The sequence below is a fragment of the Salvelinus namaycush genome, chromosome 37 (assembly GCF_016432855.1).
Source record: "Salvelinus namaycush isolate Seneca chromosome 37, SaNama_1.0, whole genome shotgun sequence".
Taxonomy (NCBI): Eukaryota; Metazoa; Chordata; class Actinopteri; order Salmoniformes; family Salmonidae; genus Salvelinus; species Salvelinus namaycush.
The window spans coordinates 10426173-10451371 of NC_052343.1; the positions used below are offsets into that span (position 1 = coordinate 10426173).

At 40.5% G+C, this 25199-nt stretch overlaps 2 protein-coding genes across 3 annotated transcripts; both read right to left on the bottom strand.

Moving 5' to 3' along the window:
• Window positions 1-842: 842 nt before the first annotated feature.
• On the bottom strand, window positions 843-13159 carry LOC120031310. Of its 2 annotated transcripts, none has more exons than XM_038977007.1 (6): window positions 12964-13159; window positions 5943-6068; window positions 5790-5832; window positions 5458-5493; window positions 5221-5253; window positions 843-1422 (listed from the first exon to the last, which is right to left on the bottom strand). In XM_038977007.1, exons 2-6 carry the CDS (start codon window positions 6063-6065, stop codon window positions 1043-1045), a joined length of 615 nt encoding a protein of 204 aa, XP_038832935.1. In that variant the 5' UTR covers window positions 6066-6068; window positions 12964-13159; the 3' UTR covers window positions 843-1042. The 2 variants fall into 2 exon arrangements, with proteins under 2 accessions (XP_038832935.1, XP_038832936.1); XM_038977008.1 differs by having other exon boundaries at window positions 843-1419; window positions 12964-13156.
• Window positions 13160-19940: 6781 nt separating this feature from the next.
• apom (apolipoprotein M) lies at window positions 19941-24002 on the bottom strand. The gene is made up of 7 exons (XM_038976327.1): window positions 23787-24002; window positions 23003-23142; window positions 22522-22592; window positions 21403-21537; window positions 21002-21103; window positions 20254-20289; window positions 19941-20140 (listed from the first exon to the last, which is right to left on the bottom strand). The coding sequence occupies exons 1-6, from the start codon at window positions 23904-23906 to the stop codon at window positions 20261-20263; spliced, it is 597 nt and encodes a 198-aa protein (XP_038832255.1). The 5' UTR covers window positions 23907-24002; the 3' UTR covers window positions 19941-20140; window positions 20254-20260.
• Between the last annotated feature and the right edge of the window lie 1197 nt (window positions 24003-25199).

Consider the following 25199-nt stretch of genomic DNA (forward strand, 5'->3'; position numbering starts at 1 on the left):
AACTAGGCAATCTGTTAAGAACAAATTCTTATTTACAATGACGCTGGGCCAATTGTGCGCCACCCTATGGGACTCTCAATCACAGCCGGGTGTGATACAGCCTGGAATTGAACCAGGGTCTGTAGTAACACCTCTAGCACTGAGATGCAGTGCCTTAGACCGGTGTGCCACTCGGAAGCCCCCATAGCTACACATTTACACAGATCTTCTCCACGCCACATGGTAGGAGCAGCCTGCCAGGTATTATGCAATCCAATAGTGTGCAGAGCTGGAGATGCCCAGCCCAGACAGAGTGAATAAGTGTGTACAATTGCAGATTTCTGTGGAGAGATGACTAGAGGAATAGAAGCTATGACTAATCTGACACCGACAACTTTGTGGCTTCCTGTTTTGAGTAGCTATCAATCACTAGTTCCTGCTTGATTCTGTGTACTAGGGGCAACTAAAGCATCACTGCATTCCATAGACAATGGATGATAACAGTAAATAGTGGCAGTGGCATACTTAAACTGTAAGTCATTTTGCCGTTTCATCTAGTAGAATTTGTGTGTTTGACAACAGCTGATAATCAGATAAATTGATGCGATGTACCAAAATGAATAAACACTGGGAATCAAGGCAAATCGCACATTAGATGACACATTCGGAGTGCTATTTTAGAAATTTCGAATACTATAAAACTTTTTTTTGTTGCATACTATTTAGTACGCTAGTATTGGTATTCAGACACGACCACTGTCTCCATATCAAGTCTATTTACCATCTATAATATCTAGCATCGACTAATTCACATCATGATAGATACCATTAATATCACAAGAAATCACACACACACACAAATACATAGTTTGACGATGTATTCTGTTACCTCATTATATAATCAAATCTGTTCAGCAAAACAAACAATGCATATGCATAACAGTTACAGTTTTCACAAAATAAATTCAGTTTAGTAACTACCGCACACTTTTTTAAAAAACAATGTTTTAACAGCTTCTTTGGTTCAATCTTGAACTAAGTCTCAATAACAATGTCTGTTGGCTTAACATGGGGGGAGCTGATATGCCCCCCAGTAGGTATTCTCTCCCCCATACCTAAAACTATTATTCTCTGACGTTATCTCAAGGCTGAGACTGTTACCATGTTGGAGCTTTACCATCCTGGACATGAATACAGTGCCCCCTTTCTCTCCGTGATACACGACTTCACTCAGTCTCCTTTGCTGGGTCTTATTTTGAATGCCATTTTTGAACAGAGTCACCTTCCTCTTCCCCTCTCCTCCGGTGTGCCTAGTGAAGGTGACCTGGACATAGAAGTAGTAGAAGCCTTCAGATCTGATGTAGACAGAGTTGTCGCGGAGGACGAGGGAGCAAGAGCCACAGACGGGGACATTATGGTCATTCTCCCAAGATAATGTTCCTTCTCATGAGACAGAAGGAAAGAAAAGAAAAGAGAATAAAATAAAATATTAAAACGCTTTACATCATATAAATGGGTTAATACACACTACATGACCAAAAGTATGCTCGTCGAACATCTCATTCCAAAATCATGGGCATTAATATGGAGTTGGTCTCCCCTTTGCTGCTATAACAGCCTCCACTCTTGTGGGAAGGCTTTCCACTAGATGTTGGAACATTGCTGCGGGGACTTGCTTCCATTCAGCCACAAAAGCATTAGTGAGGTTGGGCACTGATGTTGGGCAATTAGGCCTGGCTCACAGTTGGCGTTTCAATTCATCCCAAAGGTGTTCAATGGGGTTGAGTTCAGGGCTCTGTGCAGGCCATTCAAGTTCTTCCACACCGATCTTGACAAACCATTTCTGTATGGACCTCGCTTTGTGTACGTGGGCATTGTCATACTGAAACAGGCAGTTTGGAACTCGGAAGTGAGTGTTGCAACCGAGGACAGACTATTTTTTACACGCTACGCGCTTCAGCACTCAGTGGTCCCGTTCTGTGAGCTCGTGAGGCCTACCACTTTGTGGCTGAACCGTTGTTGCTCCTAGACGTTTCCACTTCACAATAACAGCACTTACAGTTGACCGGGGCAGCTCTAGCAGGGCAGAAATGTTGTGAACTGACTTGTTGGAAAGGTGGCATCCTATGATGGTGCCACGTTGAAAGACACTGAGCTCTTCCTTAAGGCCATTCTACTGTCAATGTTTGTCTATGGGGATTGCATGGCTGTGTGCTCAATTTTATACACCTGCCAGCAACGGTGTGGCTGAAATAGCTTGAATACTTTCCTTTTAAGGGGTGTCCACATACTTTTGTATATATAGTGTATGTTTGTGCATATATTTGAACAGACAGGTGGCAAAATATTGAATAACTATACTTTCAATACCCCTTTAAAACTCTGTATACAGTGCCTTCGGAAAGTACTCAGACCCTTTGACTTTTTCCACATTTTGTTACGTTACAGCCTTATTCATATTATTATTATTTTTTTCAGCAAGCTACTCACAATACCCCATAATGACAAAGCAAAAACAGAAATCTACAAACAGATACCTTATTTACATAAGTATTCAGACCCTTTGTTATGAGACTCGAAATTGAGCTCAGGTGCATCCTGTTTCCATTGATCATCCTTGAGATGTTTCTACAACTTGATTGGAGTCCACCTGTGGCAAATTAAATTGATTGGACATGATTTGAAAAGGCACACACCTGTCTATATAAGGTCCCACAGTTGACCGTGCATGTCAGAGCAAAAATCAAGCCATGAGGTCAAACTAATTGTCCGTACAGCTCAGAGACAGGATTGTGTCGAGGCATAGATCTGAGGAAGGGTACCAAATAATTTCTGCAGCATTTAAGGTTTCCAAGAACACAGTGGCCTCCATCATACTTAAATGGAAGAAGTTTGGAACCACCAAGACTCTTCCTAGTGCTGGCCGCCCGGCCAAAATGAGCAATCAGGGGAGAAGGGCCTTGGTCAGGGATGTGACCAAGAACCCGATGGTCACTCTAACAGAGCTGTAGAGTTCCTCTGTGGAGATGGGAGAACCTTCCAGAAGGACAACCATCTCTGCAGCACTCCACCACATGACAGCCCGCTTGGAGTTTGCCAAAAGGCACCTAAAGATTCTCAGACCATGAGAAACAAGATTCTCTGGTCTGATGAAAACAAGATTGAACTCTTTGGCTTGAATGGCAAGCATCACATCTGGAAGAAACCTGGCACCATTCCTACAATGAAGCATGGGGGTGGCAGCATCATGCTGTGGGGATGTTTTTCAGCGGCAGGGACTGCAAGACCAGTCAGGATCGAGGAAAAGATGAATGGAGCAAAGTACAGAGAGATCCTTGATGAAAACCTGCTCAAGAGTGCTCAGGACCTCAGACTGGGGTGAAGGTTCACCTTCCAACAGGACAACGACCCTAAGCACACAGCCAAGACAACTCAAGAGTGGCTTCGGGACAAGTCTCTGAATGTCCAGCCAGAGCCCGGACTTGAACCCGATCGAACATCTCTGGAGAGACCTGAAAATAGCTGTGCAGCAACGCTCCCCATCCAACCTGACAGAGCTTGAGAGGATCTGCAGAGAAGGATTGTACAGCTACCATTTTAACCTTACATTAATACAAACTCCCCAAATGCAGGTGTGCCAAGATTATAGCGTCATACCCAGAAGACTCGATGCTGTAATCGTTGCAAAAGGTGCTTAAACAAAGTACTGAGTAAAGCGTCTGAATACTTATGTAAATGTCATATTATTTCCCCCCAAAATATTTTTGCATTGTCATTATGGGGTATTGTGTGTTGATTGATGGGGGGGGGAAACAATGTAATACATTTTAGAATAAGGCTGTAACGTAAGAAAATGTGAGAAAAAATCAAGGGGTCTGAATACTTTCCAAAGGCACTGTACGTTGCAAAATTATAACGTATTTTCACAGACAGTAATTGTAGCATTGTGTTGGGGTTAGTGGATGCCCACATCTAAGCAGTTACAGTAGATGGGTTGATTGTGGGTCTTAAACCCCACTTCATAAAGGAGCAGACAGGGGACACAGCGCATGATGAGGGAAAAATTGGTGGAACTAAATCTACCTCATTCTGACCCTGATTGTACAGCTACCATTTTAACCTTACATTAATACACCTACCCTCACAATATTTTAATGAATAGATTGAATATTTGCATAATGTTTTCAATACATAAATATAATTTTCTGATGAATAAAGAGGCATAACATCTTGTTGATTAGAGACATACAATTACGTTGGACTGTGTAGTAATATGTTCTGCTCATGGTGAGTAAGCATGGTATACTGTATATCTTGGCCCTCCCACCCCTACGTGAGGGCAGCTCCCGCTCCAAGCTCTTCTCTGTCCTGGCACCCCAATTGTGGAACCAGCTCTCCCTTGAAGCTAGGTCAGGAGAGTACCTGCCCATCTTCCTGAAAACATCTGAAATCCTACCTCTTCAAACAGTATCTTAAATAATCCTCCTCCAAACAGACAAATAATGGCGCAGTACAACAGTGGTGTGCAGAGCGGCATCTCGGAACGCACAACTTGTCGATCCTTGTCACAGATGGGCTATTGCAGCAAATGACAACACCGGGTTCCACTCCTATCAGCTAAAAACAAGAAGTTGCTCCAGTGAGCACACGATCACCAACACTTGACAACTGAGGAGTGGAAAAACATTGCCTGGTACATGACAGCGAGTTCAGTTTACTTGAGTGGCCTGGTCAGTCCCCAGACCTCAACCCAATAGAGCATCTTTGGGATGAGATGGAACGGGCTGTTTACAGCATGAATGTACCACCGTCCAATCTGCAGCAACTGCATGATGCCATCGCGTTAGCATGGACCAACATCCATGTGCAACGTTTCCAACACCTTGTAGAATGCCCCGACTAATTCAGGCTGTTCTGGAGGCAAAGGGAGGTCCAACCCGGTACTATATGGTGTACCTAATAAACTGACCGGTGAGTGTATTTTACAGACACATTCTCCATTGTATCATAGGTGTATCACAACCTAGGTGTCAAATGTGTTAGATCAGTTGTACAACCTGAGTGTGTACAGGGCCCTTGTCTTGTTTAGTGGAACTGACAAGTTCAGACAGACTGCAGAAGCTCCAATGTTAAGTCATCCATTCCATGAACTTAGGATGTAAAAAGCAAACTGCAACAAGCATGGAATGTTAGGCCCAAAAGTCCATACCTATAAACTAGGAAAGGAAGTGTTTAGCTTACCCATGGTCAGCTGGATATATGAGAGACAGGGAGCTGGAAAGCAAAAAAAGCCCATTCATTTTCCTGTTTTGATCTATCTTGTAACGTTTACGTGTTACTCTCTGTTTGTGCAATCTTATAATGCCATCTTTCTCCAGAAAATGCACCATTGACCTGAATTCTATTGGACACAATGTATTGTTTAAACATTAGACATTCATTGATAATCAGAAATGGAAATAGCAATGCTTTACTTACGCTTTGATGAATTCAATTGAGCCAGAAAACTGCCGTCTGAAAAATATAAATAATATTTCAAGTCATTGTCATATATATATATATATATTTTTTTTTTTTTAAATCCCAGCCCCTGTCCCCGCAGGAGGCCTTTGGCCTTTTGGTAGGCCGTCATTGTAAATAAGAATTTGTTCTTAACTGACTTGCCTATTTAAAAAATATATATAATAATAATACTGTTGTAGAATGTCTAATATGGGATAGGAAATATATAACAGTGCCTTGGTCAATATAATGACATACAGAACAGAAAAAACTATTAATGTCAGTATGTGTAACCCAGTACAACTTACTTGTAGGGTGCTGGTTTTCCTCCTTTGATTCAGGTAAATTACTCTTGGAGAGAGAAATTACATAGTGACACCTTGAGATCACCATCAGTCTACCCTTATGTATGATCATCATCATATCTGAGTCTAGCTATCACTGATGATAATTGGACATACCTTGTCAGGTGAGCTTATTTGCACTGTTGTGAGAACTGCGACCATAATCCCCATTGCGACTGTGAGAAACCCGCACCACACATGGAGCAGCAGGTATCTGGAGGTGTGCTGTTGGCTCTTCATCCTCTGAAAAACACACACGTACCACAAACCACTGAGAGCCATCCCAATTCACTCCCTTCCACTTCCCATCGGCCCTAATCCTTATCTAATCCTAAATGTGCAGATCTGAAGGGTCTAGAATAGATATAAGCAGGCGGGTTGTGGATCTTCCACCATAGGCTACTGTTTGAGTCTGAGCACCTCAACATTAGTCAATAGGCTGCCCTCTGAATAACATTTAGTTTAGATTTTACCCCACTGACCAACTAAATGCCATGCTTAAAGAATGTGATCATAAGGAGATTATCTTCATGGGCGAATTCAATGTAAACTGGGAAAACAAAACATGTAGGAAAAAACTCAGAGATCACAGATTATTTCAACCTGGCTCAAATAATACAAGGTCCAACCAGAGTAACAGTCATCCCAGACTCAAATTGATCTGGTGTTTACTAACAGACCTGAGCAAATAATTAAGTCCAGTAACTTACTAACTGGCATATCTGACCACAATGTAACATTGGTGGTTAGAAAGATCACTAAAAAGAGATTTAAGAACCATATTAATGTGTAACAGTACAATAAAAAAATACAGAAACATGAGCAGAGAAACTACGATGTAGCTATAAGTCAAATGGACTAGTCTGATCTGTTAAGCAATGAAGACCCAGAGTCTGGATACAGAACATTTCTGTCAGCTATTGACAACGTGGATACCTCTTTCAACGTAAGCCAAGACGGAAAACCTCTCTACCATGGCTCAACGAGGACCTCTGGAGGCAGATGAGAGAACGTGATATTTCCTTGAAAAAAGCACTGAAGTCTGGTAAGAATGATGGCAGATGTATATTTGCATCACTGAGAAATAAGGTCATTAAGAATATAAAAAAAGCTGTGTTCTTTCTTAGAGTGATCAATGAAACAAAAGAAAATGGCAAAGTGATTTGGGAAAACCTGAACAAACTAACAGAGAGAGGAGCTGAAAACCTCCTGAATTAAAGGTTCATGGGATTCTAATTCAAGACTCCCATTTCATTTCCATCACCTTTAACATTGTTTTGTTGTTGTTGACTCTGTCAGGGAACTGGCTCAAACATGTTCAACCAAGACCACAGTTCTCACTCCCATAGATAATAATAAACCAATATTCAGAATTCCTGAAATCCCAGCATCAGCAGTGGACAGTATTATTAGCTTCTTCAGGAGCTCTAGGACAAAATATGTATTTGGTCTAGACACTGTATTCCTGAAAAGACAAAAATTCTCTGATTGCCCCTATTGTACATCTAGTGAATCTGTCCATCAAATATGGGCTCTTCCCCAATGCTTGGAAGTCTGCTGCAGTGATACCTATTTTAAAATCTGGTGATCCAACACTGGTGGAAAATTACCGACCTATAAGCATCCTTCCAGTGCTATCAAAAGTAGCTGAAAGATGGGTGATCATCTGACTGATCACCTCATTCAGGGGAACTCCATACATCAAATGCAATTTGGATTCAGAAATAACCATTCCACCGAAACAGACAATTGCTATTTTCTGGAGTGCATTAAATCTAAACTGGACATAGGTGGTGATGCAGGCAAGAATTGCAGGCAAGAATTATCGACAAGACTGTTTGTATGTACTTCTCTAATAAATCCATTGATTCTTCCCAACGAGCTGTTCTTGTTAATGGGGAGAATCTGAAAGCTGTGTCCAACTTCAGGTATCTTGGTGTCATTTTGGACTCCAACTTGACATTTAAGAAACATGTGAAGAAGGTGGTTAACACGGTCAAGTTTGGATTGTCCAACTTTAGGTTTATAAGACATTTCCTTCCTCTGGAGGCCGCCAAACTATATATGCATGCTATGATGTTCTCACATCTGAGACATTGCCTCACATGCTGGTCACAAACAGGAGCTACTATTCTGAAACCAATTGAATCACTCTACAAACACTTAAGATTTTTGATAACAAACAGTTACCACCATTGTTATATCATTTACAAACATAATTTATTTAGTCTGGATAGCTTTAAGCAGTATTGGAGTTTAGCCCGTTTGGGAAGAAAAAGTATGTGAACCCTATAGAATTACCTGGATTTCTGCATAAATTGGCCATAAAATTGTATCTGATCTTGATCTAAGTCACAACAATAGACAAACGCAGTCTGCTTAAACTAATAACACACAAACAATCATAATTTTCCATCTCTTTATTGATCACACCGTTTAAATATTCACAGTGCAGGTTGGAAAAAGTATGTGAACATTTGGATTTAATAACAGGTTGACCCTCCTTTGGCATCAATAACCTCAAACAAACGTTTTCTGTAGCTGCGGATCAGACCTGCACAACGGTCAGGAGGAATTTTGGACCATTCCTCTTTACAAAACTGTTTCAGTTCCACAATATTCTTGGGATGTCTGGTGTGAACTGCTCTCTTGAGGTCATGCCACAGCATCTCAATTGGGTTGAGGTCAGGACTGACTAGGCCACTCTAGAAGGCGTATTTTCTTCTGTTTAAGCCATTCTGTTGTTGATTTACATCTGTCTAATGGGTTGTTGTCCTGTTGCATCACCTAACTTCTGTTGAGCTTCAATTGGTGGACAGATAGCCTTACATTCTCCTGCAAAATGTCTTGATAAACTTGGGAATTCATTTTTCTGTCGATGATAGCAAGCTGTCCAGGCCCTGAGGCAGCAAAGCAGCCCCAAACCATGATGCTCCCTCCACCATGGTTTACAATTGGGATGAGGTTTTGATATTGGTGTGCTGTGCCTTTTCATTCTCCACACATAGTGTTGTGTGTTCCTTCCAAACAACACAACTTTAGTTTCATCTGCCCACAGAGTATTTTGCCAGTAGCGCTGCAGAACATCCAGGTGCTCTATTGCGAACTTCAGAAGTGCCGCAATGTTTATTTTTTGACAGCAGTGGCTTCTTCCATGGTGTCCTCCCATGAACACCATTCTTGTTGAGTGTTTTACATATTGTAGACTTGTCAGCAACGATGTTAGCATCTTCCAAAGATTTCTGTAAGTCTTTAGCTGACACTCTAGTATTGTTCTTATCCTCATTGAGCATTCTGCGCTGTGCTCTTGCAGTCATCTTTGCAGGACGGCCACTCCTAGGGAGAGTAGCAACAGTGCTGAACTTTCTCCATTTATAGACAATTTGTCTTACCGTGGACTGATGAACATCAAGGCCCTTAGAGATACTTTTGTAACCATTTCCTGCTTTATGCAAGTCAATAAATCGTAATCTTAGGTCTTCTGAGATCTCTTTTGTTTGAGGCATGGTTCACATCAGGCAATGCTTCTTGTGAATAGCAAAAATGTTTTTTATAGGGCAAGGCAGCTCTAACCAACATCTCCAATCTCGTCTCATTGATTGGACTCCAGGTTAGCTGACTCCTGACTACAATTAGCTTTTGGAAGTCATTAGCCTAGGGGTTCACATACTTTTTCCAACCTACACTGTGAATGTTTAAATTATGCATTCAATACAGACAAGAAAAATACAATCATTTGTGTGTTATTAGTTTAAGTACACTGTGTTTGTCTATTGTTGTGACTTAGATGAAGATCAGATCAAATTTTATGTAAAATTTATGCAGAAATCCAGGTAATTCCAAAGAGTTCACATACTTTTTCTTGTAGATGCAAGCCTAGAGCTGCCGCTTTCAAGGAGCTAGAACGGACGCTTTCAAGGAACGGGACTCTAACCAGGAAGCTTATTAGAAATCCCGCTACGCCCTCCGACGAACCATCAAACAGGCAAAGCATCAATACAGGACTAAGATCGAGTCGTACTACACCGGCTCTGACGCTCGTCGGATGTCGCAGGGCCTGCAAACCATTAGACTACAAAGGGAAGCACAGCCGAGAGCTGCCCAGTGACACGAGCCTACCAAACGAGCTAAACTACTTCTATGCTCGCTTCGAGGCAAATAACACTGAAACATGCATGAGAGCACCAGCTATACCGGAAGACTGTATGATCCCGCTCTCTGCAGCCGATGTGAGTAAGACCTTTAGAGAGGTCAACATTCACAAGGCCGGAGGGCCAGACGGATTACCAGGACGTGTACTGCGAGCATGCGCTGACCAACTAGCAAGTGTCTTCACTGACATTTTCAACCTCTCTTTGTCCGAGTCTGTAATACCAACATGTTTTAAGCAGACCACCATAGTGCCTGTGTCCAAGAACACTATGGTAACCTGCCTAAATGACTACCGACCCGTAGCACTCACATCTGTAGCCATGAAGTGCTTTGAAAGGCTGGTCATGAATCACATCAACACCATCATCCCAGAAACCCTAGACCCACTCCAATTTGCATACCGCCCCAACAGATCCACAGATGATGCAGTCTCTATTGCACTCCACACTGCCCTTTCCCACCTGGACAAAAGGAACACCTATGTGAGAATGCTATTCATTGACTACAGCTCAGCGATCAACACCATAGTGCCCTCAAAGCTCATCAATAAGCTAAGGACCCTGGGACTAAACACCTCCCTCTGCAACTGGATTCTGGACTTCCTGACGGGCCACCCCCAGGTGGTAAGTGTAGGTAACAACACATCTGCCACGCTGATCCTCAACACAGGGGCCCCTCAGGGGTGCATGCTCAGCCCCCTCCTGTACTCCTTGTTCACTCATGACTGCACGGCCAGGCACGACTCATTCAATTTGCCGATGACACAACAGTGGTAGGCCTGATCACCGACAACAACGAGACAGCCTATAGGGAGGAGGTCAGAGACCTGGCCGTGTGGTGCCAGGACAACAACCTCTCCCTCAACGTGATCAAGACTAAGGAGATGATTGTGGACTACAGGAAAAAGAGGACCGAGCACGCCCCCATTCTCATCGACTGGGCTGCAGTGGAGCAGGTTGAGAGCTTCAAGTTCCTTGGCGTGTACACATCACCAACAAACGAATATGGTCCAAGCACACCATGACAGTCGTGAAGTGGGCACGACAAAACCTATTCCCCCTCAGGAGACTGAAAAGATTTGGCATGGGTCCTCAGATCCTCAAAAGGTTCTACAGCTGCACCATCGAGAGCATCCTGACTGGTTGCATCACTGCCTGGTATGGCAACTGCTCGGCCTCCAACCGCAAGGCACTAAAGAGGGTAGTGCGAACGCCCCAGTACATCACTGGGGCCAAGCTTCCTGCCATCCAGAACCTCTATACCAGGCGGTGTCAGAGGAAGGCCCTGAAAATTGTCAAAGACTCCAGCCACCCTAGCCATAGACTGTTCTCTCTGCTACCACACAGCAAGCGGTAACCGGAGCGCCAATTCTAGGTCCAAGAGGCTTCTAAACAGCTTCTACCCCCAATAGCCATAAGATTCCTGAACATCTCGTCAAATGGCTACCCAGACTATTCACATTGCCCCCCTTCCTCCCCTCTCCACACCATTGCCACTCTCTGTTGTCATCTATGCATAGTCACTTTAATTAACTCTACCTACATGTACATACTACCTCAACTAACCAGTGCACATTGACTCTGTACCGGCACCCCCCTGTATACATTGCTATTTTTTACTGCTAAAATAATGTATTTAATTTTTACTCAAATTTGATTTGATTTGGAAGCATTGTCTTTAAGTTCCTACATGGTCTTGCCCCTTCACCCCTATGCCGGCATATCATGCTCAAGGAAAGCACCTCCAGGATAACAGGGCAGTAACTAGAGGGGATTGCTTTGTCCCTTTTCGACACAGTAAAATCGGTCAATTGGCCTTCTCTGTTAGAGCTACAATATACTGGAATGCAATGCACATGGACTTGAGAAGCTGCACTGATTATTGTACTTTTACATTTGAATTGAAAACATGGCTAAAAATCTATCCAAACCTGTACACATGAGTTATCTGTGGTTCCTCATATGTAAGACGACAGCTGATGACAGTGTTGTTGTTGTCGTTAGAATGATATATTATTGGATGTAATGTATTTGTATTTTGTATTGTTTTAGTGTGTATGTGTATTGTGACTGTGTAATTGTCCTTAGCTGTCCTGGGACTATGGGTGCAAATGATCTTTTGGCTAACCCCGGCACATTTACATGGATGTTGCATTATAGTAATATTGATGTTGATTAATGTGCATTGTCCCCTATAAATAAATAAAACAAACAAACTGGGATTTCACCTATACAGGTTATTCCCCTCTTGAACTACAATGCTGCCCTATGTGCAGTATAGTTTGCTACTTGTATTGGCTTAAACAATAACATCAGTGGCTGTAAATGTGATATCTGAACTCACTACCAGAGAAATACAATAAAATAATTTGTAGTAAACATGCAAAGAGTGGTATGTACTGTGTGACTGTGATAAGACATTACGGCTGTCACGCAGTGTACTTTCCGGTATGTTCAGAAGGACATGATTGCAATAGTCAAGATAATAATAATAATAATTTGGGGGGTGCTTATATTTGTCCTGTTACACACTTGTACAAGATACAAGTAATTGTGAAGGTATGCATAGTGAGTGAGAGAACGTTCTGGCAATGATCAATTTGACTGCATTACCTGTCATATGGTATAGGACATGAGACTGGGTCCATTCTATTAGAGTCTCATTATTGAAAATACCACTAAATATTCATACAACATCCACCGTTTTTGGACCAAATATAACTGTAGAGCCATTAGACTATTACTGTGTGATGATAAATCAGACATTACTGTTATCACCAAGTGATTTTACATTGTGTCACATTTTCCTCATTGAAACATCCTATAATTAAGTCTAAGATTAGGAATTTCACATTATGAAAAAGTATTGCAAATACAATGGTCCACTGTCCACAATTCTGTGTTACTACAATTTACATATACATCATTAATAAATGAGTAGCTTGATATGAATAAAATGAAACACAATGACCAGGATCTCAACTCACCTAGCGTGTCTTGTAGTGTCCTTGTACAAACAAATCTGTCTACTGCATACCATGCTGCATTTCAGAGACATGTTCATTAGACAGGGTTTCCCCCCTTTTTCACTTGAGTTGAGGCTCGATGCGATGGAGTTTTTTCTTCACTGTGAGTTGTGGTTGGAAAGAAAGGAGGGAGTGAAAGCAAAGCATCATGGACTAAACAACCACCTCAAAGTCTAGGTTGACTTTGGTCACATTGACCCTGGGACTGGTAAATTAGCAACTGATGACGTCATATTCTTCTATGAAAATGTATTTTAGCCTGGTCCAAGATCTGTTTATGCTTATGCCTACTCCATTATCAAGCCAGGCATGACAATTCCATAAGGAGTTGGCAAAAGAGCCAGGCTATGATTTATTTGATTTCCCTTCTGCGTTTATAACATGTTATGACAACAAAAAATTAATTTAAATAATCAATAAACCCAGGTATTTTATCTATTATTTTATGAAATACTGTAGATAAAGTACAGTTGTAAAGTAACTTTTTGACAGCACCCCTTTTAATATGAACGAAACCTTTCATCCATACTGGCCCATTGTAGAAGTGCTCAGAAAGTGACTTCTTAGACCTGAATGCCAAAACATTAAAGAGATAGAGGTGCTCAAAATGGACATATTTTTTATACCCCACAATAATATGAGACATCCATGTCTTCATCACTGGAAATGACAAATGGTTGAGATTGATATCATTTAAAAGCTTACAAACAGGGGTGTCAAACTATTCAATAATTTATTGGAATTTTGGGGGGTATAACATTTGTCATTTTATAACCGTATATGTCAATTATCTAAAAATGTGTCAACTCCGATTTTTATCATATTCAGATGTTGTAGCTTAGACCCTACTTTACTTAATCTGAGGTTGTTGTGTTGTGCCCACCATCGGTGGAGACACAACATGCTCTTGAATACAGGGTGGGTGTCATGTTTTGGCTGATAAATTTACTAAAATGGGAATAAAATTAAAATTTTAACCTTCAAATGGTACCAAAGAGATGGTCGAAAGTCCACACACTAGAGAATGTTGACTTTAAATTAAAATCAAATCAAATTTTATTTGTCACATATGCCGAATACAACAGTGAAATGTTTACTTACAAGCCCTTAACGAACAATGCAGTTTAAAGAAAAATACAATAAATAAATAAATTAAAGTAACAAATAATTAAAGAGCAGCAGTAAAATAACAATAGCGAGGCTATATACAGGGGGTACCGGTACAGAGTCAATGTGCGGGGGCACCGGTTAGTTGAGGTAATTGAGGTATTAAAGTGACTATGCAGCAGCGTAAAAGGAAGGTGGGGGGGGGGGGGAGAGAACAGAGAGAACAGTCTATAACTAGGGTTGCTGGAGTCTTATTTTTATTTTTTTAAATGTAACCCCTTTTTCTCCCCAATTTCGTGGTATCCAATTGGTAGTTACAGTCTTGTCTCATCGCTGCAACTCCCGTACGGACTCGGGAGAGGCGAAGGTTGAGAGCTGTGCGTCCTCTGAAACACAACCCAACCAAGCAGCACTGCTTCTTGACACAATGCCTACTTAGCCTGGAAGCCAGCCGCACCAATGTGTCGGAGGAAACACCGTACATCTGGCGACCGTGTCAGCGCGTACTTCGCCCGGTCCGCCACAGGAGTCGCTAGTGCGCGATGGGACAAGGACATCCCTGCCGGCCAAACTCTCCCCTAACCCGGACAGCGCTAGGCCAATTGTGCGCCGCCCCATGGGTCTCCCGGTCGCGTCCGGCTGCGACAGAGCCTGGACTCTCTAGTGTCATAGCTTAGAACACTGCGTCACTCGGGAGGCCCAAGTTTCTGGAGTCTTTGACAATTTTTAGGGCCTTCCTCTGACACTGGTATAGAGGTCCTGGATGGCAGGAAGCTTGGCCCCAGTGATGTACTGGGCCGTACGCACTACCCTCGGTAGTGTCTTGCGGTCGGAGGCCGAGCAGTTGCCATACAAGGCAGTGATGCAACCCATCAGGATGCTCTCGATGGTGCAGCTGTAGAAACTTTTGAGGATCTAAGGACCCATGCCAAATCTTTTCAGTCTCCTGAGGAGGAATAGGCTTTGTCATGCCCTCTTCACAACTGTCTTGGTGTGCTTGGACCATGATAGTTTGTTGGTGATGTGGACGCCAAGGAACTTGAAGCTATCAACCTGCTCCACTACAGCCCAGTCGATGAGAATGGGGGCGTGCTCGGTCCTCCTATTCTTGTAGTCCACAATCATCTCCTTTGTCTTGAATGGGAATATCTGTTTTTTAAATGATACTGTCAATCTTCCATAGGAAACCTATTGAAATCATAGAAATATAGATAATAGAATATATATTTAAGTTTACATTCAACAGTGGGTGGACCCGTGACCATCTTTGTGGTAGTAATTAGAAGTCAAAATGTAAATTCAATTAAAATGTCAATGGCATACCAGCTAAATTGCAGTGGTCTGAAGGGATAGTTCCATTCAATGAATTATATTTGTATGATTGAAATGACACCCACCCTGTATTCAAGAGCATGTTGTGTCTCAACTGATGGCGAGCACAACACAAGAACGTCAAACGTTTGAGTTTGAATGCATAAACTCGGATTCTTTTCCCATATGTTGTAGCTTAGACCCTATTTTACATCATCTAGATTTTACGGTGATGAAGACATGGATGTCTCATAGTATGGTATGCAAAACGGGTCAACTGAGCACCTTTATCTCCTGAATGTTTTGGCATTCAGGTCCAAAAAGTCTCTTTCTGACCATGGGCAAACATGCATGAAAAGTTTTGTTTAAATCAAAAGGGATGCTGTCAAAAAGTGATTGAATTCAAATGGATTTACCCTAAGAAAAATACTTTGAAGCACTACTTGAAACCTTTTACTGCAGTGGGCTAAATCAGGGTTACACAGAGTGTTCTTGGTAGTCTTAAACAAATCTACTTTGAAACCAAATTATACACCTAACACACAGTGGTTATGAGCTTTAAAAAAAGAAGACACCTGTACCATGTCAGATATAGTTTAAATGTATTACATTTTGAGTTTGCATCCCAATATTACACTTTATATGCATCACAGTACACTGAAAAATAAAAAAAACAGTTTGACATAGAAACATTGGATTTTCAGTGTTTAAAAATAATAATGTTTATTACTTTACTATTTCAAAATGATTTTACAACTTTTTTTTTTTTTACTCCCATACTTTTACTCCACTAACATTCCTAAAGAAAATATGTACTTTTTACTCCCATACATTTTCCCTGACACCCAAAAGTACTTGTTACATTTTGGATGCGGAGCAGGAAAGCGATGGAGCGATTACAGAGCGATATCAGTGACAACAGAAACTGTATTTGAATTCAATACTTTTTTATTTGCATTAAGATATTGAATTTAAATGCAATATTTTTACATTTGTAATGCACAACTGTAATCATTGAACTAATAACTTGAACATGTATTTCATGATTTGAAAATTATTTGAATGAATATTGCATTCAGTTTTAAAATTCTATTACAATTTAATTGAATATTCTAATTCAATATTTATATATTCTGTTTCAATGTGGTGGATATTGCATTCATTGTCTGCGTATCAAGTTTACAAACTATCATTTCAAGTTTACCATAGTTTCACATATTCAACATCTCAGATGCATTTAGATTCAGTTTTCAAATTCAGTTCACTTTCACATTTACTTGAGTCATTTTCTATTAAGGTATCTTTACTTTTACTCAAGTATGACAGTACGGGCAAAGAGAAGGTGACAAAACCACTATCATCTCTGTAGCGAGGAACTATAGGCTAGTAAGGCTAAAGATGAGTAAGGCACAACATTGACAGATGTGGGCGGCATGTGTTTTCCCACATATTTATAGGTCAGTGTCAGCGGGTTCGAAGGGCACAAAAACATGACAGGGAGTTTTCTTCATGGTTTCATACACCAGCTGGCAGCCACTGTGACTCAATCTGACTTTACATACATAGGGTATGGAAATAGCCATGGAGTATGGGAATAGCCATGGGGTATGGGAATAGCCATAAGGTATGGAAATAGCCATAGGGTATGGGAATAGCCATAGGGTATGGGAATGCAGATGCGTGAAGTTGAACACTGTTGATTTCATAAACAGGACTGAAAGTAACTTTTAGAAAGTGTAGAGAAAGCGAAAGAGAGAGAGAGTGAAAGAGAGAAAGAGAGAGGGAGAGAGAGTGAAAGAGAGAAAGAGAGAGGGAGAGAGAGTGAAAGAGAGAAAGAGAGAGAGAAAGAGAGAGTGAAAGAGAGAGAGAGAGAGTGAAAGAGAGAAAGAAAGAGAGAGAGAGAGAGAGTGAAAGAGAGAGAGAGTGAAAGAGAGAGAGAGAGAGAGAGAGAGAGAGAGAGAGAGAGAGAGAGAGAGAGAGAGAGAGAGAGAGAGAGAGAGAGAGAGAGAGAGAGAGAGAGAGAGAGAGAGAGTGTTTGCTGGTAGATTTCTATGTCCTGTTCTTGGTTTCATGCTCCATGGCACATCCTCAATCAACCTGCCTGTGCTTTCCTTGACACACACACAGATGGTTTAGGTGCTTACCCAATGCAGGCACAATTCTCACAATTCTCAGACAAGGCCTTCAATCATGTTTGCCTCTTAGTCTGCAGAAGTGCAGGCACTGCTGTTGTTGAAAGCAGAAACCTTCTGGCATCCATCTAATTATGTTATGTTCAGTTTCTGTTCCGTTTTAGATGATTGATCAGTTTCTGTTCAGTTTTAGATGACTTATCAGTTTCTGTTCAGTTTTAGATAACTTATCAGTTTCTGTTCAGTTTTAGATGACTTATCAGTTTCTGTTCAGTTTTAGATAACTTATCAGTTTCTGTTCAGTTTTAGATAACTTATCAGTTTCTGTTCAGTTTTAGATGATTTATCATCTTCTGTTCAGTTTTAGATAATTGATTTCAATCTGTATAGCATCGAAGATGTGTTTGGCTCAATATTGGTATATACCAGCGGTCACATTCCTGGTCAGGGAGAACTAAAGGGTGTTTCTGCCCAGCACTACCACTTGATTAGTGTTTCACTAGTGAACTGCTCATCAACAATCAGGTGTGTTAGAGGTGGGCTGGAAGAACGATCGTTTGACAGTAATGAATTATTATGCAGGGAAGAGTTTGACTGCCTATTTTTGGGCTTAACAAGATATGCTATCATATACTGTAAATAGCATTGATATTTGAGAAACGACCCAGAAATGAAAAGAGGAACACACTGGGAATAGAACCTCAGCTGTACGGTGACTATATTAACTTATTGAAACAAGTCCTGCTGAGATTGAAACAAGTCCTGCTGAGATTGAGGCTGTCCTATTATGGACATCGTACAGGTGAGAGAGAAAGGTAAGAATCTAAAGTCATTCTGACGGAGACGGGAAGTAAATTCTCACCCTGACCTCTGTACTTTCTGCCGGTCAACAAGTTGTTTCACGCCAAAGTGTATCTGGGAAGTCAAGTGTCTTCATGTTGGTGCGTCACAAGTCTTTGAAAGTGCGTAAATCAGAGAGATAAATGGAGAGGGGGAGAGAGACAAGGATTTCATCATGGTTTCGGGATATTTTCTGGCATACATATTAGCACCGGGCATAGCTGAAACAAAGAGCTACTTGAAGGGTGACATTGTTAGCTACATGTTAACTTTTTCTAACTCAGCCATTGAGTGTCTCCTGTCACTGGTAGCAACCACTGGTATGTCAATCATTTCTAACCAGGGCCCTTATTCATAAAGCTTATCAGAGTAGAAGTGCTGACAGGATCAGGTTCTCTATCTATGTAATCTTATTCATTATCTGAAAGGCGAAACTGATCCTAGATCAGCACTCCTGCTCTGCTTTCTGAATACGGGTCCAGAACTACAGTATAGGATTTAAAATGTTACATAAGCATAAGGACACTGTTGTTTGGCCTTTCCTTGAGGCTACAGGTAAAAACCCACATAACCTGATAATTTCAAGTACTGGACATTGTGCTTTGTCACTGATGCCAGTGCAGATGAAAGTCATGCTATTTTACATCAATCAATGGCTTTGACATAATTTTTCTGTATTGTATTTTTTATCAAATGTTTTATTTTTATTTTACCTTTATTTAACTAGGCAAGTCAGTTAAGAACAAATTCTTATTTACAATGACGGCCTAGGAACAGTGGGTTAACTGCCTTGTTCAGGGGCAGAACGACAGATTGTTACCTTGTCAGCTCAAGGAGTCAATCTAGCAACCTTTTGGTTACTGGCCCAACGCTCTAACCACTAGGCTACCTGCCGCCTGTATAGGAAAAGGTGTATTGTCAGTGTAGTGTATACTGTAGGTGTTTTTATAGGACCAGACATGGGAGTCTGTTATTGTATTTAAGCCATATAAATTACAAGTACAATGCACCCCAAATCCCTAGTCTACCCCATCATATATCCCTATTTTCTTGATTTTGACCTGCAGGTCAAAGAAATAACCTTACAAGAAATAACAGGACAGGTGAAAGCACATTTCCCCGTTTCTGCTTTCAGTCACCCTGTGTATTATTACATTAGAGCAAATGAAGAAGAGAACTGTTGATGACCAATCTAGTTGTGAACAACTTTGGTGCTCTGAGCTTCTGCTCTGTCAGTAGCATCATGGGAATTTCCCCTGCACTGTCAGTGTAACTACGTGGGTGGCTCCTCCCCCATAAACTAGCCCTGGATTATTTTCGAAATACATGAATGGTATTTAGATGTAGGTCAGTGGAGGCTTCTGAGGGGAGGACTGCTCATAATAATGGCTGGAATGGAGTCAATGGAATGGTATCAACCACATGGAAACCACGTGTTTGATACCATTCCATTGACTCCATTCCAGACATTATTATGAGCCATCCTCCACTCAGCAGCCTCCATTGATGGATACACTAGTGCTATTCTAAACATTCTGAGACTTTGAATAGCTGTTATTTTTTCTGTTTATTTGTTTTACTATTACACATGGGAAATGAGAGGAGAGTTCTTCATTTGAATTAGTTCCACGTTTCTGAGTTAGATCAAAGTTAGAGTGGGCAATACGCTAATATTAATCTATCAAAAGGAAACCTATTTTGATGCATAGCATGATCTTGATTGAAGATTCTAACAAATAGCAGGCAGCCTGTAATAGATTGTGGAGATGGATATGAGCAAATGTAATTTAATAACCACAAAACAGAAGTAGTGATAAGAAGTGCATAAAAATACAAGTGAATGAATCATTTAGATTCTTACCTCAGTGCTACGCCTTACTCTCCAATTTACAAAGCTCTGAAAGAAACACATACACACATATACATATATATATATATACACACTACCGTTCAAAAGTTTGGGGTCACTTAGAAATGTCCTTGTTTTTGAAAGAAAAGCAACTTCTGTTTCCATTAAAATAACATCAAATTGATCAGAAATACAGTGTAGACATCGTTAATGTTGTAAATGACTATTATAGCTGGAAACGGCTGATTTTTAATGGAATATCTACATAGGCATACAGAGGCCCATTATCAGCAACCATCACTCCTGTGTTCCAATGGCACATTGTGTTACCTAATCCAAGTTTATCATTTTAAAAGGCTAATTGATCATTAGAAAAACCTTTAGTAATTATGTTAGCACAGCTGAAAACTGTTGTTCTGATTAAAGAAGCAATAAAACTGGCCTTCTTTAGACTAGTTGAGTATCTGGAGCATCAGCATTTGTGGGTTCGATACGCCTATGTAGATATTCCATTAAAAAATCTGCTGTTTCCAGCTACAATAGTCATTTACAACATTAACAATGTCTACACTGTATTTCTGATCAATTTGATGTTATTTTAATGGACAAAAAAATTGCTTTTCTTTCAAAAACAAGGACATTTCTAAGTAGAACTATAGAACAAATGAACTTGGACCACCAGAGAAACAAAATATTTTCACTGGTGGTCCAAGTCCATTTGTTCTATAGTGAGGTTAGATGATGTACCAAAACCACAAACCTTTCTCTTGAGGGAGATGGACAAATCTGTCCATATTTTTACAAGCTGTTTGGGTCTGAAACACCTTCACCACTTTATTATCCAATAAGGCACTGTCACGAGCTGGTAAAAAGAAAATACACGATTTTCATTGAGGACCACTTACAGTGCAAACATGCAAATATTGTTTGCATCTCTAAGCACATTAACCCTTTGGGCAGCTATACCATGTCCTTGTTATACAATTTAAAACACATAATATGGAACATGTAACATGTACATTGTATACATGTAATATTTAATTAAACAGCAATGTGATGTATTAATAATAGTATGTATCTCAATTCTTAGATTTTCTCAGCTTTGCTTCAATTCCCTGTATTCCATCACAGTATGGAATCATTGATGACTCCTGGGCTGACCGTAAAGCATGAATCTGTTGAGGGTGTCGTGTGTCTCTAGTGGTTCCAAGTGACGCTCTATCTCCTGCAGCAGGATACACTGGGTGCAGTTCAGCCACTCTCCACTCCACACTAGAGTTTGCAGCTCAGGCCTGCCTGTGTCAAACCAACAGGGAATTAATTATTCAATGGGCTAACATAGTTTTGCTCAAGTTTTGTTCACACATACAGTGAGCTCCAAAAGTATTGGGACAGTGACACTTTTTGTTGTTGTTTTGGCTCTGTATAAAGTGCAGACTGTCAGCTTTAATTTGAGGGTATTTCGATCCATATCGGGTGAACCGTTTAGAAATTACAACACATTTTGTACATAGTCCACCCATTTTGGGTGACCAAAAGTATTGGGACATATTCACTTATCTGTAAAAAGTAAAATATTTGGTCCCACATTCATAGCACGCAATGACTATATCAAGCCTGTGACGCTACAAATTTGTTTTATGCATTTGCTGTTTGTGTTGGATGTGTTTCAGATAATTTTGTGCCAAATTTAAATGAATGGTAAATAATGTAGTGTCATTTTGGAGTCACTTTTATTGTAAATAAGAATAGAATATGTTGCCAAACATTTCTGCATTAATGTGAATGCTACCATGATTACGGATAATGAGAGGCTTAACTATCATACCCCCCAAAAAATGCTAACCTCCCCTGATATTGTAATGGTGAGCAGTTAGCATGTCTTGGGGTTATGATATTTGTGTGTCTATAACTTTGGGACCAAATTCTAAACTTTTGGACTACTTTAATTACACATAAGTGAATTTGTCCCAATAGCCTTGGTCCCCTAAAATGGGGGTACTATGTACAAAAAGTGCTGTAATTTCTAAACGGTTCACCCGATATGGATCAGAATACCCTCAAATTTAAGCTGACAGTCTGCACTTTAACTTCATAGTCATTGTATCATTTCAAATCCAAAGGGCTGGAGTACAGAGCCAAAACAACAAAAAATGTGTCACTGTCCCAATACTTTTTCAATGGGTCAATATACTCATTGGCCCATTGAAAGTCTGAGTTAAGAGAACAAAACTCAAATTAAAAGTTGCTCCTAAGTTAGTGGGAGTGGATGTAAGTTACCTTCTGATGTCAAATCATCTTTGCCAGACTGAATAGTATAGGTCCAGTTTTTCATAATGCAATGAACACCCCTAAAATGGAATAAAATATGTGCATTATCACACAGACAGCTTCTACTGTAATTTTGTAAACAACACTGACATTCTCCTATACTTTCAAATTGTTAGTCAGTGTAGAATAGTCCACAAGCATTGCAACACCATATAGGGTGTAATTAAGCCTGTTGAACTGTGTACAACTGGGTCAAATTTGGGTCAGAAACAGACCAAGGATATGTTCAAAATAATCTCTCTCTTCTTCCGTTTCTCAATACTGTTATAAGAAACTCCCTCTAGCCCATGCATATCCAAATCCAATGCTTTTACATTTCTGGGGAGAAGTGAACAAGTGCACACTTCAGGAAGAAGGAAAGATTATTGGGACATACCCCAAGTGGGCTTCTCTGCCAGTATGATTGTGTCAGCTATCCCTAGTCTCTTACACGCGCATGGCTCCGGTCAACAGTAGTGTATTTTTAGAGGTCTCATTCAGGTGAAACACAGTGCTGTCCATCTGTCTGAACATCTGCACATCCGACTCCTTCACACCAGCCGCTGCAATGAAGTACCATTTGCCAAGATACTGAGAGAGAGAGTGAAAAAGAAAGATTTGTGAAAGGAGGAAAAGAGAGGGGGAGAATTAAATGAAAGGAGACATCTATTTTAAGACATTACTGACAAAAAAACGACCACCACTGTTAGAAAACAGTGGGTGGGGAAAGCGTAAGATGACAAGTGAAAGGCCAATGTGAAATAATCTGAAACTGAAACTGTGAAACCATTTGTTGAGGTGCTGTCCATATCCAGCCATTACGGAAAAACCACATGAATGTCGATTTTCTGTAAGGTACAACCATATACTGTATGCTGTAGGACTCTAATTACACCATTCTGTCAAACCAAATCACATATGGTGGGAAGTCTGTACAGCAAACTGCATTGTGTATGTTGTTTGTGGGGCTCACTTGTAAAAGTGACTCCCTGTATGTTTTAACTCAATGTTGACTCCCTGTATAAATACAGTTGAAATAAAATAAATAAAAAGGTTCATTATGGGTCACACATATTTTTTGTAAATATATTAAAAGACCAAAACGCAATAATAATTTGAGAATCATCATGAAGGGCTCATGATGTTTGATATATCATCGCTTGTGCATAATAACCTAATTGACAGGTCATAATAGTGGTAAAAACACAGATATTACATCTGCATATCTCTCTTACCTGTTGGGTATTGAGACTGCTTGTAGATAGGAGGACTGGTTGGGAGCAGGGGGAGAAGAGCTGACCCAACCACCCATTCACAAAGAGCAAGAACGAATACACTTCCTTGGCCTCTAACATACCTGAACCACCTCAATCAACTTGTGGCCTAAAAGAAACCTGGCAATTGATCTCTCTTTCTGGGCTTGATATTTCTGTGTCCGGATTGAGCTTCAAACATTTTAGGATTGTGGTAATCATTAACCACTTGTTTGTTAGCACAACTTTCCACCATCCCACATAGTCCAAAGGCCCACATACCAAAATGTGTTGTTCCATGGTCCATGAAGAGGGACCGAAATATGTCAACATTATTGCCTATAAGTCTTTTTGTGTGGGTGGCCTTTAAAGTAAGAAGTGTTTGAGCATTTACCCAATTTTAGGAAATAGGCCTGCTTCTACACCCCCTATTATCCTCACCATCCATCAGCCCCCATGTTGGTGGATGGGTTTCAATATGACTGTCATTTCTGCAGACTACACTGGTAATGCACATCCCACAGGTTATTGAGGTTATCATGTTTTGTAAGACAGTATCACAGTGCTAGAGTATCTACCAAGCTGTGTCAACGTAATTAATTATCCCTGTGGTATGCATTAGGGCCAGGAGTGTTCCTGAATATGTGAGCCTGAATAGGAAAAACCCCTGGCACACTACCATACACATACTCAACTTTTTGAGTGTTTCATACAGTAGGTAGACCTGAATAGGATGTCCTTATATTCTTATTTGTGAACAACTTGTGCATATTCATTTGACTCGTGTCTGGAAGATAACGTTTTGATGAGGAGAACAAAGAGAACATTGCTTCCATTTGCTGCAGTCGGATCAACTTTTCAGGGGTTCTTTGTCTCTTAATGGAACATACTAACAATACTAACAATGTCACACTGATAAAGTTCCAAATGTAATGCTGAAAAGCACACCTGATCATTAGATGATTTTTATAATGTAACTACCCACTGGGCACAAACTGGTTGAATCAACGTTGTTTCAACGTAATTTGTCAATCCATCGTGCCGTGGAATCTGTGTGGAAAATACATTGGATTTGAAAAAAGTCATCAACGTCAACGGTTGTTTTGAGGGTGAAATTTTAACCACCGGATGATGTTATCATGGTCACTGTAGTGTTATGCTTTATGTGAAGAATCTGGAGGCGAATGTCACTTTGGTTGACTTTAACGAAACAATAAGTAACATAATACAGGAGACGGTCTTCACTGGACTTGTTACGACGGACGCACGCGGACCTTACTTGCCCAATCACCTTTTATATGACGTCATGAATATACCTGTGCCATGCGTTATAATAAAATAGTTCCAATACAACACATCACCCTTTCTTCTTCTTTTAAGACATGTGTTTCTAAA

What these genes read in the sequence shown, in the direction of transcription:
- LOC120031310 (XM_038977007.1), bottom strand. Translation starts at nt 6,065, where the DNA reads ATGAAGAGCCAACAGCACACCTCCAGATACCTGCTGCTCCATGTGTGG. An exon ending in TCAATTGAATTCATCAAAGC is followed by an intron (nt 5,254 to 5,457) that starts GTAAGTAAAGCA and finishes TTTGCTTTCCAG; the next exon opens with CTCCCTGTCTCTCATATATC. An exon ending in ATATATCCAGCTGACCATGG is followed by an intron (nt 1,423 to 5,220) that starts GTAAGCTAAACA and finishes CTGTCTCATGAG; the next exon opens with AAGGAACATTATCTTGGGAG.
- apom (XM_038976327.1), bottom strand. Translation starts at nt 23,906, where the DNA reads ATGTTAGAGGCCAAGGAAGTGTATTCGTTCTTGCTCTTTGTGAATGGG. An exon ending in GCAGTCTCAATACCCAACAG is followed by an intron (nt 23,143 to 23,786) that starts GTAAGAGAGATA and finishes TCTCTCTCTCAG; the next exon opens with TATCTTGGCAAATGGTACTT. An exon ending in CCATCTCCCTCAAGAGAAAG is followed by an intron (nt 20,290 to 21,001) that starts GTTTGTGGTTTT and finishes TGTTTCTTTCAG; the next exon opens with AGCTTTGTAAATTGGAGAGT.